This window comes from Barbus barbus (genome assembly GCF_936440315.1).
Source record: "Barbus barbus genome assembly, chromosome: 34".
NCBI classification, from domain to species: Eukaryota; Metazoa; Chordata; class Actinopteri; order Cypriniformes; family Cyprinidae; genus Barbus; species Barbus barbus.
Genome location: NC_136762.1, coordinates 5,649,411 through 5,670,427, shown reverse-complemented (window position 1 = coordinate 5,670,427; position 21,017 = coordinate 5,649,411). Strand labels below are relative to the sequence as shown.

Here is a 21,017-nt window from a genome sequence, read left to right as displayed (position 1 = left end):
TGTAAATTTCACAAATTATTACGAAGAACCTGCAAGTAACATTTTTCAAATATAAATTTTCAAGTAAAAAAAAATACTGAAATAGTATTTTATCGTAAAATATACTCCAACAGTCTTTCTTTTGGTTACAACTTTGAAAATAATTTTTTACAGTATTGATCACATCAATTATAAACATGTTCCAAAAGGGTTGACACCCAAACAGTGTCCAAAATACTGTACTTTTTGTCTTTATTTTGCATACACTTTAAACCCAAATAATTTAACAGAACTCAAAAGATTTGATGTAATTACATCAATATTTTTAATTTAAGACATTTAAAGTTTAAGAAGAATGTTATTTATACATAGTAATTGCTCTTATCTTGAAATAATTGAGTAAACTACTGTAACTCATACATTTTAATTGTACTTAATCTGAATTTAAATATTTTAGTAGTGGAAATTTAAATTATAACTAGCTTAATGCTAACATGCTAAGTAACACAAGACTTTGATTAGCATAGCAATAGCTTAATAAGTAAGGCAATACAGAACATTTAACATACAGTACCTTCTTATGCTCAACATGTCACTCTTCTAAATTAGCACAACAAAACATTAAACACTACTAAAACTCCCAATCCAAAAAAATCTAACACTTAATTTTAGCATGTACTCTCTCTTTGAATGCCATGGCAAAGCATGCTGGGAAATAGAAATCCCCAGCCCAGTTTCAGTTATATTCAAGTTCCTCTAAATGAAAAGAAACAAGTTAATTCAATTCAAAATGACTTTAAATGTGTCAGTTTTGTGCACTCACAAAAGAGAAAGTTCTTATCGCTTAAAAGTTTGATTGTTTGATCTAATTTGTTAAAGCTTGCCCAACCAAATCAATCATTTTGAGCATTTACAGTATATTTCTATTGTTTTATTATTTGAAACCTAATATCATTTATTCTTTTATTCCTCCTTGAAATAAGTACCACTTGGTATGATATTTTGTTGTATAACGTAAATTTGTACTTTTTAAGTGTGATTTTTGTTCATATGTACAAATAAAGCAAATACCCCATAAAAATACATATGTTCAGGTCCCATCCGATTTAAAGTAGCACGCATGATTTCTTGCGGGCTTGTGATTTGGGGTTGAGGAAAGCGAGAACAGCTTCCGTAAACACTTCCTTCACCCCCTCCTGGTTGAGCGCTGAACACTCCATGTACTTGCTGGCCTGGATTTGTCGGGCCAGCGCCACCCCCTGCTGCTGGGACACCACCGACTGGTTCTTCTCCTTGAGCTTCTGAAGCACCTCTGGATCATCTCTCAGATCCTTTTTAGTCCCCACCAGCAGGATGGGCACATTAGGGCAGTGTTCTGACACCTCGGGGTACCACTTTAGCTTGATGTTCTCGTAGGACGAGGGGCTGGCGACGCAGAAGCAGATGATGAAGACGTTGGTCTGGGGGTAGGAGAGGGTCCGTAGACGGTCATACTCCTCCTGTCCCGCGGTGTCCCACAGATTCAGACTGATGACTTTAGCGCCTACAGACAGCTGTGCGCTGTAGTTGTCAAACACCGTGGGAATGTATTCTTTAGGAAAGGCGTTGGTGGTGAAGGAAATCAGGAGGCAGGTCTTCCCAACCGCACCGTCTCCAACCACGACACACTTGATATTCTGCATTGTTGTTCTCCCTTCAGCTTCCAATAACTGAAATATAAACAAAGACCAAATGTTGTCTATGACTTGCATATGCAGTACCTGAGATATTTAGCAGAAACTAAATTCTACCAAAAATGTGAAAGTTTTTTTTTTTTTTAAGAAGTCTCTTCTGCTCATCAAGGCTGCATTTATTTGATCAAAAATATAGTAAGTAAACAGTAAAACTGAAGTATTATTACAGTTTAAAATACTTTTTTAATATGTTGAAATGTAATTTATTGCTGTGATGCAAAGCTGAATTTTCAGCATCATTACTCCAGTATTCAGTGTCACATGATCCTTCAGAAACCATTCTAATATGCTGATTTGCTGCTCAATTATTATTGTGGCTCAATTATTAATAATGGTTCTTATCGTTAGCAATGTTGAAAACAGCTTTTGCTGCTTAATATTTATTTTTTTAAAGATTTTTGTGGAAACAAAAAATTTTTTTTTTATGAATAGTACGATTTTTTCACATTTAATTTTTTTGTTTAACATATACGCCTTTTGTGACTTTTGATAAATTTAATGTGTTGTTTCTCAATAAAAGCATACATTTCTCATCTTTTTTCTTTTATCTTATATCTTTTGAATCATATTGTCTCACAGTTCCCAGGGAAATATGAAGCAGCACAACTGTTTTCAACATTGATAATAATAAGTAACATTTCTTGAGCAGCAAATCAGCATATTAGACTGATTTCTGAAGGATCATGTGACACTGAAGACTAGAGTAATGATGCTGGAAATTCTGCTTTGCATTACAGCAATAAATTACAATTTCAAATAGTAAACAGTTATTTTAAATTGTAATATTATTTCTGATTTAACTGTATTTAAAAAATAAAATAAATTATCAAATGCATTCCTGGTGAGCATAAGACTAATTTTGTGTTCCATGTGAGAAAGAAAATCATATAAGTTTGAAACAACATGCAAAAAGCTTGAATCGTTAATATTAGAAAAAAACAGTCATTCCAACACTGGTTAAAGAATATAAATGAACATATTCATACTAGAAGACCATCATGGTCGTATAAGTCATGTTTATGTCAGATTATCACGTGCACATGCTAAAAATTACCACCCTTAACGCCCACAAAACATTAGTGTTGTCAGTGACCTTTATTTATATCTTTCTGAGAAGAACAGTTGCACTGAGCTTGTAGGGAAGTAATTCATCTCACATGGGTGCCTGCTAAAATCATCTGAAACTCTGCAATAATGTAATAATCTTGCAATATTTGTGAAAACATATGATGAAACATAGAAAAAATCATGTTGATCATCTTTACGTGTTGATTTATCTGTTGAAGGCCAAATATGTATGATAAAAATACATACATGCAATCTAATTATACACATCAGTAGATTATTTATAGGTTTAGGGGTCTAACATGACTTTGCTGACGGAAAAAAAAAAAAAAAAAAAAACAGTCCTTTTTTTTTTTTTTTTTTTTTTTTTTTTTTTTTCAAAGAAACTAGAACTCAAATTGTACAGCTTACTGTTTTAGGGGTCACTTATCAAATGATTCATATTGCTGTGGAAAGTATTTGCATAACAATCTTAAAACGACTACAATGCATTTTCCAGGAATCAGAATACATGTTTTGGAATGACTAAAATTGGATTTTGACATTTTAGGTGCATGTCAAATTTTATTTTTCTCATTAGATATTCACAATCATATTCACTGAATGGCACATTGACGGTCACTTTACAGACAGCATCTTTCCTTCTAAGTGGGCTGTCAGAATAAACTACAAATCAGACTTGTCACAGTCATCAAATCAATGTATGTGCATCTCACACACTTCAGCTGATACTGTTCTCCATCAAACCCTCTGATCTTGTTTTTTTTCATTTATTATCTAATAAATACAATATTTTCTGTGTTCTTGTATATCCAAATGCTACCAACACTATCAAGGCTTCACATACTGTAAATTGCACTATATATTTAGTAGAAAAGTAAAGGTTTTCTTTCTTTCTTTATCATATTTAATACATATAAAATGTAAAATACCATTATATATTATCTTACATTGTTATTTGGTCAGATACATAAACCACAACGGAGCTCCATTTGACTAGCAGAATAATAATAATAAAAAAGATTTAACTGCTCTAATGACATCACTGAACTCTTATCAGTTTACAAATTATCAAATCAGAGATGCAAATTAAATGCGGCCTATAATAATAGCTAATAGGACAGAGAATCAAGTGCAAATAAGAGATAAACTCACCAGGCATGATACAAAAGAGCGTCCAGGAAATCGTCAATAGTGGTATGAATAAAACTGTCCCTAAATACAGTGACATGGGGGACTGAAGGAGGAAGTGAGCACAGCCTAGAGAGGAAGTCGATGACACAAAAAGTCAAAGTGCTGGTGGAGAAGTTTGAAGATGATGTAGACCATAACTTAATGGGGTGTATGTTCTAAAGAAATACATTTGCATATAGACACATTTGCAATGTATATATCCTCTGCAGTGAATGGGTGCCGTCAGAACAGCTGATAAAAACATCACAATAAAGTACGATTTCAGTGCAGTTAACATCTCGTGAAGCAAAAAGCTGCGTGTTTGTAAGAAACAAATCCATCAGCAAGATGTTTTTTAAGTTAAAAATGTTGCTTCCAGATAAAATACAAGTCCTCTATATCCATAATATTGCTTTCTCTAGTGAAAAAATCAGATTGGATCAACCAGGAAAGAAGTGTGCAGGGATCAAGGCACAGTTTACAAGCAAAAACAGTTCTAAACAGATATGTTGGTGGATTTTGATGTGAGAGAGGACAAGAGTGGATGGATTTTTTACTGGAGGAAACGTGATTATGGATTATTTGGCCAGATGCAATGGTTTAAAGCTAAAACGCTTTAATGATAGACTTGTTCCCATGAGGAAACAAACTCATCTACATCTTGGATGGCCTGAGGGTAGTACATTTTCAGCAGATTTTCATTTTTGGGTGAACTATTCATTTAAACTCGCCGTGCATGATCGAAAAGAGTGTAGAACGCTTCTAACTGAAACTGAAATGTTAACATCCATATAGTGCATTTTGCAGTGTCATCACGAGGCCACTAGGAGGCAGTGTAAACTTTTCACAGACACAAGTACACTCTGCAGTCCCTTCACATGACAGGGTGAGTGAAAAAAGAAAAGTGTTAGGAAAACACCATCATAGCAGATATGGGTGTCCAACCAAACAGTGAATGCACTTTAATTTTTTTTTTGCACCATTCAAAGGGCCACTTCCTTGCGTTGTTTTATGCACAACTAAAAGTTGTATAATTATTGACTATATTGCTGGTGATTAGACAGAGTGAAGTGGTTGGGCAGAGCGTTTTATAGCCCAGTAAGATTCTGTGACCTTTTTCATATTTTCTGTACTAAATTTGTGGGAATTCTGCAGATTTATCTGTGTTAAAAAAAACAATCCCTCAATTAAGTAAGGAAGTAGATTAGATATTAAGGTTAGTAAATTATTTTCTATCTTTTAGATTGCAGCTCAAACATCAGAGCATGCTGCTAGCAACATTGAGGTCATGGTTTGATTCCCAGGTAATGCATGAACTGATAAAATGTATAATTGCAATGCAATGTAAGGTAAGTTGCTTTGCATAAAAGTGCCTATTAAGTGCATAAATGCTGAAAAATTATATTAATATAAATATATACATGCAAATATTTTCAAAATATACACTGTATGTGTGTGTATGTGTGTATATATATATATATATAGCCTCCTGAGACCCCCTCAAAAAAAGCTGTGTTAATTTAGTATTTCTTCATGTCATTACATTGTTTAGAGCATAAGAAAACAATTGAAAAATTATATTTTATTCATATTTTATTCTATGTCCTCTGTAGAGGACACTAGGACTCGGTTTTTCTAAAAATAAAATGGCATGAATAGACATCAAAAACAATGTGATTTTTTTTTCATTTTGAAATCAATCAATTTTTAGGTTTCAGGATTTTTTTATATTAAACTTTGTTTAAGGATGATTCTCAACTATGTTACAAAATATAGAACAACATTATTTGATATACCATTTTGTTTTATGTAATATGTGTGTAAAAAAATTCATAAACTGGCTTTCCCATTAAACACATTGTATCTATACACTGTATCTAATTTGCATATTAATGTGTTGCTGTTGGGACAGCATGATGAAAAAATAATTGTCATAATGAGAGTAATAATTGGCCAGATTTTCATCATAATATCTAATATTTCATAACAAAATTGATATATAATTTATTTTCCTATTCAATTGTTATGTCTCCCAAAATGCGTAATAAACATGCTTTTAGTCCTGGTGTCCTCTACAGTGGACATGTATGAAATTATGTCCTGTTTCATAACAGGAAGTCATATTTGAATTTGAAAACCCATAACATTTTCCTGAAATGTTGCTTTATGACAAACAATTTGAAATTATTCAGATTTACATGTCAATTACAAAATATAGCCTAATCATATTTCCGTAAAGATGTAACATTTTTCACTAAATTCAATTTAGCCATATTTAAAGACCAAGGAGAGGGTGTGGTCATAGTGAAACGTCCAAACATTTAATATCTCTAAAAAGCCCTGAATGTGTTCTGTACAGGACATCCAGACTTACATCTGTGACGTGAGGTCTCAGAGAAATTCACTGAAATAGAATGTCCACTATAGCTGGGTCTCAGGAGGATATATATATATATATATACACACAGTACACACACATATATTATGTAAACAAAAACTTTTATTTTGGATGCGATTAATCGTTTGACAGCACTCTTATTAATAACTATTACAAATATGTAAAAAAAACTGTTGTAAACATAATAAGCATAATAAATAATCATTAATAAACATGCTCGTATATATAATTAATTAAATATACAAAAACAAATGTTGTCAGTGTAAAGTAGACACCATGTGCAATGTGTGTGCTTGTTATAACGGAGGCTGTTTGCTAATGATCAGTGTGTGACTGCGCATGCGCCGCGCCGCAGACTGTGAGTGAGCCCGGCGTGAATCGAGGAGGAGGAGGAGGAAGCGCAGCTCTTTTGGCCTCTGTTTGCTTCTGTCTCCGACAGAGGACGACTCGACCACCGTCCACCTGCCGCATCCTCTCATCAGTGGCACGGAAAGCCGGACAGAACCGTGTGGTCGTGTGTTTTTGGAGTGCTTCAATACAAAGCCTCCATGGAGTCTGATGGGAGGAGAGAGCAGCCGAAGACGAACCTCAAACACTGAGACGGTCTACCCGAGGTAACGCAGCTCGTTTTAAACGGGTTAACGTTTAGTATCGCTGTGTTTTACATCACGTTTCGTTTTAGAGATGAGTTTGGGTGTTTAGGAAGAGGGAAATGTGGGAACCAGTGGCCTCGTGCCAGCTGCGCATTCAACCGCGTGAACATACAGATAATACCGTGTCTATGAATGAATGATTTTGAACAACTATTACTAATTATCTGCTCCTGAGCCATGTCTGGATATATAATACATAGGTTAATGTGTTAATTATTAAGATTATTATTATTTTGTAAAGTCTATGCTGCCCTTCATATGGTAAGCTACTGTAAAACTAAACCTTTTAAATGGGGAGTTTAGTTAAGCGAAGCAAATAGTTTCCACTTTAAAAATGTTGACAACATTAACAAATGTTGACAGAGATGTAACTTGATCGCATTCATCACACACAATCACATTGGTTTTATTATGGAAATAAACATGCATGCTATAAAACAATTTGTAACATTTGTTTTTGGTGTTTATTCTGTTTTTATTTATTTACTTATTTTTTTATGTTTTTTTTTATTTATTTTATTTTACTGGGAGTCAAATTGACCACAAATAACTTTTTAAAATATTTTTAATGACAGTAACCTTTCTGAAATTTGAGTTTACAGAAGGGTAAATTTCTCTATCTAATATTTCAATGTCAAAATAATTTACAATTAATAAAAAATAGTAATAATAATATTTTTTAGGGTATTTACAGGAAGTGAATTTCTGCAAAGCATGAATTAAAAGGATTAACCCTAATCTTAAATGACTAACATTGTTTTAATACTTTTACACTCTGCTTACTGGATGTTTTTAACTTTTTATTTTTACTTTAGAAATTATGCATTTAACGCAAAAGTGTAAGTGGGGCCTACATTATTAATATATTAAAATATTAGTATGCTTTTAAATATTTGTATAATCTATTATAGAGATAAAATAGAAAAGCTCAAGTTCAGAGGCACCATAAGTTTATAGTAGAAGAATACTGAGCATAAAAAAAAACAACTTTAATACTTCAAAATAGGGACTTTTATCTATTACCTTTTTTTTCTGAGGCAAAAAGTGAACTCTACTGAGCATGTGCAGAATAAATGTCATAATTAAAGACATTAAAGTGGCGTCCAAAATTGCATACTGTCTAGTAGGTGCTATATTTAGTTTGAAACTTACTTTAAAACTTTACTTACCGGTTAAAAATGATGTTCTGTATAGTATGAATGAAATTTGGACCTGCTGCTCTTTTCACGTGTTATTTGTCATTTACTATAAAGTGCTGAAGCAGGCATATTTGAATGCAGCATAAGTGTGATCCGTTTGCCTGTGTTCCTCCCTATTTCATCTTGGGATTAGTTTAATACATGACTTGACATGCTGGGTTGGATTGTTGCTTCGCTGACATGATCTTTCTCGCTCATATCCTAAATCAGCTGTCCCACTATGGAGCTCAGCAGATTGGTGACTTTCTGGATTGTATGTATATGCTGCTTATTGGAATGTCAAGCGGACAAATCCAATCATGTAAGCCCAGACCCCTTACCGTCGGACAACGGTGTCTCAGGTGAGTTTGAACTGTTTGAATTATTATTTTACATGGCGAAAAAGTAGCTGTGTCATCATAGATGAGAGTTGATGGCCTTTTCAACAAACAAGATGCACTTTAAAGTGCTCTGTGCATTGCAGCCCCCTGTCCCAGTACTGTAGTCTTATTTATAAATTGTATGGGGGTCTAAATGTGGCCCTGCTGAGAATAGGAAGGGAATGCGTTCTCTGTTAAGCGCTGTCCTCACTTGGGCTGCTTTGTGGCAAATAAAGGTGCCTAGAGCATCAAAGTGTGTACAATTGCTTCTGTAATGTGTTTTAGGCCCATATAAAGGGTGGCTTGTCCTTAGAGTTCGTCTGAGTTGACTTTTAGAGATGTTTAGGATCTGTTGCTTCTTGCCCAGATGCCTGCTCTACAAAGCAATCCAGTTTTAGTCAAGAGTGGGGAAAAAACTTTGTGTTGTAATTTGGATCGGTCCTGATTCCGGCATGAAGTTTATTTTAAAAGTCATGGGGAAAAAAATTGATTTCCAGACCTTGAAAGTAATGTAATAATGTGAAAATATAGGGCTGTGCAATTAATTGAATTCGATTATCATGCGCATCTCGTCAGTAAAGCCAGTTTCGTGATTAGTAGTAAATCGCCATCACCTGCTTTCAGATGGAGCGGCATTTACTGCACAGAGCCGTATTTCACTGACAAGCTAGGCAATATCGCGTTCATAATCAAAGACGATTCATTTTCTCGATTATGAACACGATATTGCCTAGCTTGTCAGCGAGCTACGGCTATTTAATCTTTAATGCATAATACTGTATGAGTGTTGTACTTTTATCATATTGTGGTGATTAAAAACATTAGAAATTGCAGCTGGTATTACTTCCATTCATTACAGGTCAAGTCGAGTTTATACTGCACGTTTTAGTAAATGCATCAGATAACATGGGTATCTTGTGCATGCAGAGAGAATTTGCATACTCTACACACACTACATACTGCAAAGATAAAGTAGCATGCTATTCTCAATCTAAACAACCTTGTTCTCTCTCCAATTGTGGGAAGTCATACCATAGGTGGTTGTTGTTATTTTGCATCTGAAGCTGGTTAATGTAAATATTTTATAAGGGTAAGAAGTTTGCAAAGCAAATGATCATGCTGTACACTGTATATGCAACTGGTGTGTTACATAATTTCTGAGCAGGTTGGGCTCATTGCATTAAATTTCAGAAGCTGTGGCTTTAGAATCATGTATGGGTCTTTTACAGTGTGCATTTATTCAGTAAAAACGCATTTAGTTGATAAAAAGTGACCGTAAAGGCATTTATAATGTTACAAACAATTTCTATTTCAAATAAGTCATCAAAAGTCCTGGGGAAAAAATCCTGAGAAAATGCATCACGGTTTTCAGAAAAGCAGCATAACTGCTTTCAACATTGATAATAGCATGAGTGTTATTATAGGCCTAGTTAACTAAAACTAAAACCGTAAAACAATTTTTGTTACTTGAAATAAAATAGGATTTACAACATTTCTCATTTTCATTTAGTTTGTATTAAAATAACTCAAACTAAAATTGAAGCGGTAAATCTAAAATAAATTGAAAATGCTGATTAAAACTATAATCATAACTCTGATACTAACACTGCTAAGCACCAAATCGGCATGTTAGAATGATTTCTAAAGGATGAAGACTAGAGTAATGGCTGCTGAAAATTCAGTTTTGCCATCACAGGAATAAATTACATTTTAAAATATATTCAAATAGAAAAGTTATTTTGAATTGAAGTAATATTTCAGCCTTGTTGAGCACGAATACTCAAAAAGATAAAAAAACAAACCTTACCAACCCCAAACGTTTGAACAGTAGTGTACCTGTATGTCTTAAAACTACAGCTCTTATCCCATTTTATGAAAAATTTCCTGACCACATCAGCCTCCCTGTGACCAAAAACACTCAAGCTTCAGCAGAGAGGATCTGTCCCCACCACGCCACCACAGGCCTTGATCTTTGGAACTTCCTGTGCGTGTCAGGTCTGAGAACTGTACTGATGGAGCTCAGCGTCTCCTTCACACAGTAAACAACACTCATGCCACTGGTCTGCCTGGATTTATTTTCAGTCCTGTTAGAGAAGACGATGTCCTGTGAGCTGCAGCTAATGCGCTAGTCCACAGCCTCCCCAAAAAGCACCTCTTGTCTGTTATATAACAGCAGATTGACAGAAAAATAAATAGTGGTTTGTTTTCCCATTTCTTTCTTTTTTAGAGAGGAAATATTTATGATGATTTAGTTTTTGACTCTTCTTGAGTAGCTGGACTGTTGGTTGTTATGGGACTTTTGCATTACACAACTGTATTCAGTGAACCCTGATTAGATACAGAGAGTCATGTTTATTACAAAGACAAATGTTCATGGGTTTGACCAGAGCTTTTGATCTTAGGCCTGTTCAGGTTATATAAAACGCTTTAATATTTACCCAGTGCTGGGTTGCCAAATAACCCAAGTTGGGTTGTTTTTAACCCAGCATTTTTTAGTGTAGCTGTTATTTTGGTTGTTAACTATAAGCATGTCAGCCGTTAAACTAACTAGCTGAGTTTTCTCCAAACTGTTGCTCATCATGACCAGAAAAGTTTAAGCAATGTCTTTTGTCAATTTTGCAAACGTGTCTTTTTCTATGATTTTCTTTCTGATATATCATGACGATAGGGCTGGGCGATAAATCGATTTTATCAATTAACTCGAATGTGTAGTTTACGTCGATTTGTTTGAATAAAAATGTTCTTTTTCACATCCGCTGACGTTCCCGTAGTTCAGAATGATCTCAGTACTCCCCTCGCACGTTTGGCCGATAGAAGATGCCATCATCCATCGCCGATGGCTGATAGACATCATGATATTAAAGGCCTAACGTTGTACACGAACTGCGGCCGGCCGGCACACGTGCTCTAGAAAGCTTCAACCATGTTCAGTGTCTGCTCTATTTTTCCACGTTAAGTCATGACCGATAACAAATATTTTTAAACTCTTTTAAACCAAAGCTGAGCTGTCTCATACCCTCTCGCTCACAAGCGCTTGTCAATGTGAGCGTCTGTTGTTTCAGTCTCAGCTATTTTGATGTCCGTCTCTTTAGTTTCGTTTTCGTAAATCGGATTTTTGTAAAAAAAAAAAAAAAAGTTTTCTTAGGCCATATCGCCCAGTCCTACATGATGAAATTCCTGTACTAGAGTAATGTATGTTTTTGACGTAAAAGTTACAAATACAATGCAATGTAATTATTTTATATTTCTAATCCTGGTTTAGTCTAAGATCTGTCTTTGAAACCTGCCTTGTAATGTTACAAAAGAGTTCCATTTTAAATAAATGCTATTCTTTGAACTTTTTTTATTTGAAAGAATCCTGAAAAAAGTATCATGCAACATTAATCAGCACAATTGTTTTCAACATTGATAATAAAAATGCTTCTTGAGCAGCAAATCAGCATATTAGAATGATTGGTAACACTTTACAATAAGGTGTAATTTGTTAACATTAGTTAATGTATTGACTAATATGAACAATGAACAATACATTTATTACACTATTAGTCTTTGTTAATGTTAGTTAATAAGAGTTGTTCATTGTTTGTTCATGTTAGTTCACAGTGCATTAACTAATGTTAACAAGCACAAATCGTGATTTTAATAATGCATTAGTAAATTCTGAAATTAACATGAACTGAGATTAATAAATGCTGTAGAAGAATCATTCTTAGTTCATGTGAACTAATGAACATTATTGTAAAGTGTTACTGAATGATTTCTGAAGGATCATGTGACACTGAAGACTGGAGTAATGATGCTGAAAATTAAGCTATGCATCACACGAATAAATTACATTTTAAAATATTACAATAGAGAGAGGTATTTTAAATTGTACTGTTATACTGTATTCTACATAATTTTTGCACAAATGTCGTTGTGGGGAGCACAAGAGACTACTTTCAAAAACATCAAAAATGTATCGACCCAAAACTTTTGAATGATAGTTTGTGCAAATTTTAAAATTATATTTGGGGAAAACAATGTGACACCTTTTTTTTTTTTTTTTTTTTTTTTTTTTTTTTTTTTTGGGGTGGGGGAGTGACCCATTTAAAAAAAAAAAAAAAAAAAAGAGACCCTCCTCTTGAAATCCGAACACAGGACATCAGAGGAGATGTTACTAGGCAGGACTAGCGTGTTACTTACATGTGCAAACAGCAATCTATCTTTGCTAATCACTTGTGATTACATCACCTGAGACAAGCAGTTGAGCAACATATCGATATTGCTCAATTTCTTGTGGTTTGCTCAATTTGTTATGACTACAGCCTGGTATTTAAGACGGTACATCTAATATAAAGGTTGTAGTTCATTCTACTTGGTAAGTGATACATTTCAGAAACCAGATATGCTTCTCCATGTCCATTTACCAGCCCCCCAACCTTTTTCCCAGTCATCTACTAAGCCTTCAGGGTGACTTTGATAGGCTTAGATAGACTTCTGTCTCTGTTCATGGAGAGCTTTAAGAGACATTGTCTCTTAGGTTTCTAAATGCATGTCTTGTGTTATGAAAAGACAGACAGTTTATTGGGTCTCTTGGACCGGTCCCTTTGTGTTATAACTCTGATATACACAAACACGACCGGAGACATCACAGTCTCTCCAGTACCACACGCTCTGATCTGATAAAGTTCCCACTTGTGAACATTCACACAACTACTGCAGGTTCTCTTGGCACAAACCAGAGCTGGTAACACAACAGCTGTTCAGATTTGCGGCCTAAAAATAGTTGTTTGCTAGTTTTAGTTAATACCACAGCCGGTCTAGTTTTAGCCCCCCTCATAGTTGGAGTTGGAAACCTCAATGGGGACAGTGGGATTTGAAGAAGACCGTTTAGAAGCACCTCTGAATTCTGAAATTGGATCCGGTGCTATCGTTTTAAACACAGACAGTCTTCATTAGCATGCAATGCTCTCATTAAAGTGCTTTGTGGCCCCCGACAGTTAAATTAACTACTGCTAAGGCAACACACCATATTGGGTTTTTCTCACCTTTATTTCCAAAGAGGCACTCTTTTATTGTTTGATGTGGTCCTGTTGAATTTTCTAGTTCAGAAGATCCAGAAGGACCTTTCACCACTGTGACATGGAACGTAACATAAGAGATAAAAGCATCTGTTAAATGAGTACTTATAACTTAGTAATCGAGATTTGCCTTTTGCGACTCCTATAACTTTAATTTCCATAATTTGATGTATTAATGTGTGAAACAGGATACTAACCTAGAAAAAATATGACAAGGCTTTATTTTATCCATCAAGGACTGTAAAAAGTGGATGTTTGAATACAGAATGGACCTAGACCTAACAATATTTTGCCAAAACAATTAATGTTTGACCAATAAATCACCAAGGCTCATATGTACCAACCCATATTTGGCATTTTTTTTAATTATCGCCATCAAGTTTTTAATATGTTTGGCCAATAAGTTTCAGAAGCTGGACTTCTGTTTTGACAACACTAAAAACGCTTGTTTTGTTTTTTCTTCATACTGATGTTTAACGATATTTGACAGAACTGCTGAAGAAAGTAAATGATGTATGAAAGATGTATTATAGCAAAATTCTGGTTCATTTTCAAATGTTTTCTAAATATTATTTTTAATATATATATAAAAAAAAACAAAATCCATATCAGTTGTCCACTAAAACAATAACCAAAGCTAGTGGCTAACATTATCCCATAGCCTGTATGGCTTTAGTGACATCATAAGGAAAGGAAAGGCATTTCAGAGGAAAGGCAAATTTATGTTTTGTTTAAATATTACAAAGATGCAGAACATGCATTATAAATCCAGGAATTCAACTAGTTTGCAGCCTGGCTTGTTTAAGTATTTCACTAACTGTGTCTGTCTCTTTTCGTCAGAGTTTTGCCGCATTGATGATCTGCTCTGTCAGGATGAGATTGCCATCCTCAGTTTTGAGGCCATCCGCAACATTCACAAGCAAATGGACGACGATGCCAATGGCAATGTGGACTTTTCGGAAACCGATGGGGTCAGTGCATTACTTTTAAAGCTGACTTTTGGTTAATTAGGCAGTTGATAGACCTTTGTTCTCTTCTAACCTCACACTGTGGGTGGTTAAGCAGCTGATTAATTTTTCTCATAGCATTAACGTTCATGTCAGCATGATGGTGAATGAATAATCTGCTGCAGGCTAATAGGTACCCTGATGCTTGTTGCCCCTTGTAATATTAGGTTTATTTTCTCTGTTCATTTTTCTTCATTTACACTATGGGGTACAACGGTGACTTCTGTGGTTTTGGAAGTATTTTTCTAATTGGGTTTCTCCAAAACCTCTTGAACCAATACAGCTAGCTCGGTGATTATTCAAAAAATTACAAACTTTGATTTGTTAATTTCTCTTTTGGAACAAACAGTCGCAGCCTTATTAGCAGTTCAAGATTATAGTGCTCACGTCGACTACATCCTTTTAACCTTCTCTAAGGATGGCTGTAAATAATAAGATGTGCCTAATTTCGTCCTGTCTAAGGCTCTTTCCCGTGATCTGGGCTTGTTAAAGCATTAGTACACGATGAATTGTGTCAGCCTGTGTGATGTAGTGCAGCACATGTGTGTCATGGTTGGTGTTATTTAGCTCTTTGGGCTTCAAGATGCAGGAAACATTTCTGCAGGAAACCAGAAGCCATCTCACTGTGCTATTCTGAGTCGGGTGGTCTGCAGAGGTCATAACCACTAGTTCAGACCCATGTGTAGGTGTCTCACATAAAGAGTTCTCATCTAGGATCAGCTTGAGCTGTCACTAAATAAATCCACTGATTACGAGGGATAAACTAGTCAAAATCTACACTTGTGCATGTCATTTGTCATGTGTTTTTGACTGTCATCTTAAAGACTTTTGCACTACTGGTTATGAGGTAATGCATATGTCAGCATTCTACCACCCAAGGAATATGACACGCAAACTAGTCTTGTGAAATGACATTTTTGTTTGTTTTCTCAGCATTGATCACTAGTTGCATCTCCAATGTCATTGAGCTCCAGGAACGAATTTGAGGCATTAATTTCACTAACTAGTTGGGAGTAAGGATAATTAAAGATAATTATGATACTAGTCATCCAACAACCAACTTGTCAATTAGTTTCTAAAGATGCAGTGGTTGTTAGATGTTTTTAGCGGAATTTCCAGTTTATTTTTAACATGTGCATTAACTTGAATGTATTATCTGTCATTTTTAGTTCTACAAAAACGGTATTTATAATATTATTGGAACTCTTTATCATAATCATGCTGCTTTATAATGCACTGTTTGCCTGCATTTGATATTCTTTTAACTATTTACCTTTAGTGGCTAATGAATCAAGAGTCTTGCACATTTACACGAAATAGCTCCTTTTCACATTGAAAAATAGGGTACTTAAGATTTTGAATGATGAAAGGTTATCTATCAAGTTCAAATTTACATATCAATTATGACGCATCAGGCTTTTGATGAAAGTTTATTTCAAAATCAATCATCATCATATTCGCATTGCATTAAATTTAGCCCCCCGAAATAAAAACTACAGATTTGATCATAAATCTACGCATTTAAATATAATCATACAACAACATACTGATATGCAATTTATGTAACTAGTCTGCTATATGGTTATCATAATTTAATTTTGGTCATATAATTAACGTCTGTATTCTGAACCAAATTACAAATTTTGCTCTTTTTTTTTTTTTTTTTCTCCCCAAGTGTGAACCCAATATAATAACACATTTGTATATATTACGGTTCGATAAGCTGTTCCAAAAAACTTGTTACATATGGATTAAGTTAGAATTAATCCTATATTATGTTTTTCACTGAACATGCATTGTTTAGTTATACTGTAATCTGTTTTTCTCTTTCACCCACATTGAGTTTGCCTAGCAGCTACCAATGTGAATTAGCCCACTAGCTAACACTGAACAACACTAGCCCACTCAAAACAGCAATGAAAGACTCCCGACAGGCTAGGCCTGTTCATTCTTTCAGCAATATGTCCCCAAGCAATAAACTCACACGTTTGCCTTTTGTACCATCTCCCTTTTATGAATGATATCCAAAATCTCTGATGCTGCTTTGGAACCGGTGGCCGTTTGCCCGATGAAAGCCGGTCATAGTGTTTGTTGGGTGTTGTTTTGGAAGCATACACAGGGCCTGGCCCTTCCTGGCATCCTTTCAGTCGAGCGATATGCTGTGTAGGCGTGCTGTCCTGCTGCATCCAGCCTTCTCGAAGCAGTATCAAGGCAAATCCCACAGAATGGGTACCAGCATCCTGGTATTCTTCTGAGAGTCGTTTTTCCAAAATCTCAATGACGGTTTGATGGCATAGAGTGGAGTTTACAATAGCAAAAATTAACCGTTAGAAATGGTTGCGCCATGTTCAGTGTAGGTTTCTAGCTACACAGCAGTCTTGCTCATCTTGCTCGACACTTGTCTTTGAGTGGGCGTGTTGAAGAATGTCTCGGCCTGTGTTTGAAAACCATGACTCCTTTTTTTTAATGGCTTGGTGACATCTTTTCCATTGAAATTGTGGATTTTAATTATTGCTGCTGTGGGGGAAAGGCCCAGCATCTCTACATGTTTCAAAATGTCAGTCATAAGCCATATTGAGTAGTGTTAAAACGACAAATGTGATTTTGAGAAAGCAGGTGTGTTTGGTCTCTATCTAAATATTTACACGTTAATGACAAATCTCCCACAGTGGTTGCAGTTTAACCACAGTTTGAAGCTCAATATCCCATGATCTGCACCTTAACCTTCTGTAGTTTTATGTTGTGTAATTTTTGCCATCATCTGTGTCTGAGCAAACAGAGCCTTTGCTCTCTATATGTTCAGAACACTCAACAGTGTTAATAGACCCAAAATTACTTGTAAGATAGACCCTCTCCAGTGACATGGGTTGGCTTTTAAATGTTCTGTAGAGTAAACAGTTTATTGTCATTGAATTATGTTCTGGTCATTTGCTCATGATGGTCAAACAAAGTGTCATTTTCGGTACAGTAAGTTTTCGGTCTGGGCAGGACTATCTGGCTTGGAGACCAAGCGACCAGCAAAATGTAGTATAGCTGGGTTACATAGCTGTAAAGGCTTCTGTTATCCATTAGAAAAAATATTATTTGTTGTATTTTAATATTTTATCATATTTTTAATGTCTAGATTCATTTTATTGTTGGTTTTTAAAAAAAAAAATTTTTTTTATAATTGTTTTAATTTTAAATATTTTGAATATAATTTTTTGTTTTGTTTTTATTTTCATAATATGGTTTTATTTTATAATGCGTTTTATTTTTTTGTAATTTTGATATAATGTTTTGTTATTTTAGGTTCTATTTTTTTATAATTGTTTAATTTATGGTATTTAATTTTATGTTTAGACTGTTTTATTTTTTGGTTATTTGTATATTAATTAATTTTAATCTTCATATTTTTTTTTAATATTTTAAGATCTGATATCTTCGGTATACCATGGTACCACTTAGGGGTGGGCAATATGGCAAAAATATATCACAATTTTTTCCTGAAATATCACGATTCATGATTTTATCGCGATTCTTTGTCATGTTGGTTTTACTATTTTGCAAGTAGTCTGAGCAGTACAGCTAAACTAATTTCCCTATTTTAAAAACAAAGCCTTGCACGGTAACACAATATAAAATAAAAAAGAATGGCAGACATTTAGGCCAAAGTGGACAAAGAGAAAAATCTGTCATTTGTTTTCTTTGATACAAACAGAAGGCTACAGTAGATGTATTTAGCAGTAGCATTCAAGAAATTGAATTAACACATATAACAATAAAACACTGTAAACACTATATACATAAATTATACATTGATTCTTTCTTCTGTTGACAGTTGCTGGTCCCCTGTTACTTCCATGTTTGTTTGTTTTGTTTTGTTTTTCCCCCACTATCATGTTTGGTTACCCACATTCTTCAAAATATCATCTTTTGTATTCAGCACAAGAAATAAATTAATACAGGTTTGGGACAACATGTGAGCGAGTAAATAATGACAAATTAAATTTGAGTGAACTATCTCTTTAATGACATTCGGCAGCATGTGTAGGACTGTTCCTTTAAGACCTGTACGCATCCGTTTCTCTCTCAACGGTTTACTTTCACTTTAGACATAACCAGTTGTATTTATATGTAATCCTTGTGTGTTTTTGACAGTATTCGCGCAATCAGATGTAAAAGATAACTTAGTTCAGTAATCAGGTGCTGTTGACAGGCTTTTTAGCGTGCACACGCTTCAGGTATAGGCACTCAGAAAAAGCACATATCAGAACAACACAAGGCTTTGAAGCACATGCAAATAATGTACTTTTGTGATTGCGAATAAGTGCAGTGTCCCTTGATAGTACCTCTACCACTGAGACAACATTTTATGTGAATGTATGTCGCACTGTACAGCATATTAAGATGGCGGCACGCTGTAGAATACTACGATATGTTTTCAAAAGAAGAACGTGGAGACATTTTAATCGTCCACGATCAAAAATCGTCATATCGCACATCCCTAGTCCCACCACTGTAGTACTTAAGGGTGGCATTAAGTGTCTGTTTGTGTCAGCTTGTACACACACAAATTCTTCTGCACATCTCCATCTCAAGGTCTTTGTAAAGGAAATATAAAAATAAATAAATCTCTGCTCTTTATAAAGGAAACGTAAAGAATACATCTCTGCTAGTGGAGAATATTGCAATCACATTCAAAGTTTTCACTTTCTTGTGAATGCACTGGCATCCTTGAGCTGCTAATTGGAATAGATTTCATTTTGTTCCCTGTTATCCGACAGTTTTTAAGAGAGGACCTCAACTACCATGACCCCAAAGCCAAGCACAACAGTTTCCACGGTGATGACCAGCTCATAAGCGTGGAGGACCTGTGGAATGCCTGGAAGAGTTCAGAAGGTGAGTGTGACCGTTTCATAATGAGCCATTAGCGCAAAAAGCTGCTTGTCATGCTTTTCTCACATGCAATAGGTAATATGCTTTACCTTTTCATGCGAAACTGCTCATCGGTTGACCTTTGCTAATACAGGTTCACATTCTTAGAAGTTTTTTGCTGTCTTTTAAAACGGTCAGATTTGTTTTGTGTAGTTTTTTTTTTTTTTCAGTTGACTGCACAATGTGCCTCGAACTGTACAGCGGAATGAAATGCTGCGGGGAAAAAAAATGGTTAATTTAATATTTCCCAAATTCATTCTGTGATAGCACATGGTTTTACCATGGCATGTATCATTAATAACAACATGATTTTCTTTTATATTACTTGGCCATGTTAATACAATGAACATAAAAATTATCACTGCCATATTTATTTTTTTTTTAATTAACGTTTTTTTTTTTTACAGTACATCTGTAAAATTAAATATATATATATATATATTATTGTTATTAATAGTAATATATTTTTTCATTTTACAGTGAAATATTACAACAAGTATTTTATTTATATTTTTAGTAGTAGTAGTAGCAATAATAATAATAATGTGTATACCTTAATGCAGGGGTCTCCAACCTTTTTTACACCACGGACCGGTTATGTTTTTGTAAAAAATCTCACAGTGGGGTGGATGGGGTCTTTAAAACAGGTCTATTAATTTATACTGTTATCAGCACATGTTGAAGTAGATTCGTCTCCTATCGTCTCTGAGAGAATATGCGCTGTTAATGCAGCGGTTTTTCTTTACTTTCACTTTCTGTATGACAGAAGTGAAAGTTTGCACGTTGCTTGTGTGATCTCAATCGGCTCACCTTTATGGTTTAAAACAGAAATATTTCCAGTATTGCGACGTAACCGCAAACCCCCATGCATATGTATCTTAAACGCAGGGATACATGAAAGGGGAAACAAATTGCCACGCTGTCTGAAACATGTCTCTATTCTTGTGATCGCTGGTCCGTATATCACGGATCAACTGCGATCTGTTTAAGCCCCAATAGCCTATATGACAGATCAGAGCAATCTTTTATTTACTCATTTAACATGAAATCGTCAAATTGCATCTCCATATCAGTAGCATACAACGAAAATACAGAATCATTTACGCACAATAAATAACAGAGCGTCATATCTATACACATTTTCCCCCGAATGTTCTCGCGACCCGGTAGGAATTCTTCCACGACCCGGTGGTTGGGGACCTCTGCCTTAATGTAACGTGGTACAATCATAATGCAAGTGCATGGTGCTTTTTGTAGGGCATGTTAAGTGTTAGCATAAATGGGCCTCTTAGCAGCAGGAGTGTGAACGCTTAGAGAGCCACTTTTCAATGGTTTTCAACACCTCCTCCAAATCCAGATAAACTCCAGATCTGTTCCAGAACACTCAACATGTGTGTCCTGCTCATAAATATAGAGCTTTGAATGAGGCCTTGGTAAAACTAATGCTAAAAGGAATAAAAGCGTGCTGCTT

General features: G+C 34.9%; 2 protein-coding genes across 2 annotated transcripts in view; one reads left to right on the top strand and one right to left on the bottom strand.

The window, feature by feature from the left end:
- Positions 1-37: 37 nt before the first annotated feature.
- On the bottom strand, positions 38-3,978 carry LOC306854380 (rho-related GTP-binding protein RhoG-like). The gene is made up of 2 exons (XM_079392330.1): positions 3,933-3,978; positions 38-1,688 (listed from the first exon to the last, which is right to left on the bottom strand). Exon 2 carries the CDS (start codon positions 1,659-1,661, stop codon positions 1,086-1,088), a length of 576 nt encoding a protein of 191 aa, XP_079248456.1. The 5' UTR covers positions 1,662-1,688; positions 3,933-3,978; the 3' UTR covers positions 38-1,085.
- A 2,694-nt stretch (positions 3,979-6,672) lies between these two features.
- The window catches only part of LOC306854582 (stromal interaction molecule 1-like), a 48,150-nt gene continuing 33,805 nt past the window's right edge, over positions 6,673-21,017 (top strand). The window contains exons 1-4 of the mRNA XM_079392719.1: positions 6,673-6,962; positions 8,411-8,541; positions 14,463-14,593; positions 19,396-19,510. Coding sequence (XP_079248845.1) covers positions 6,907-6,962; positions 8,411-8,541; positions 14,463-14,593; positions 19,396-19,510 — 433 coding nt within the window. The 5' untranslated portion in view covers positions 6,673-6,906. The remainder of the gene's footprint in view (positions 6,963-8,410; positions 8,542-14,462; positions 14,594-19,395; positions 19,511-21,017) is intronic.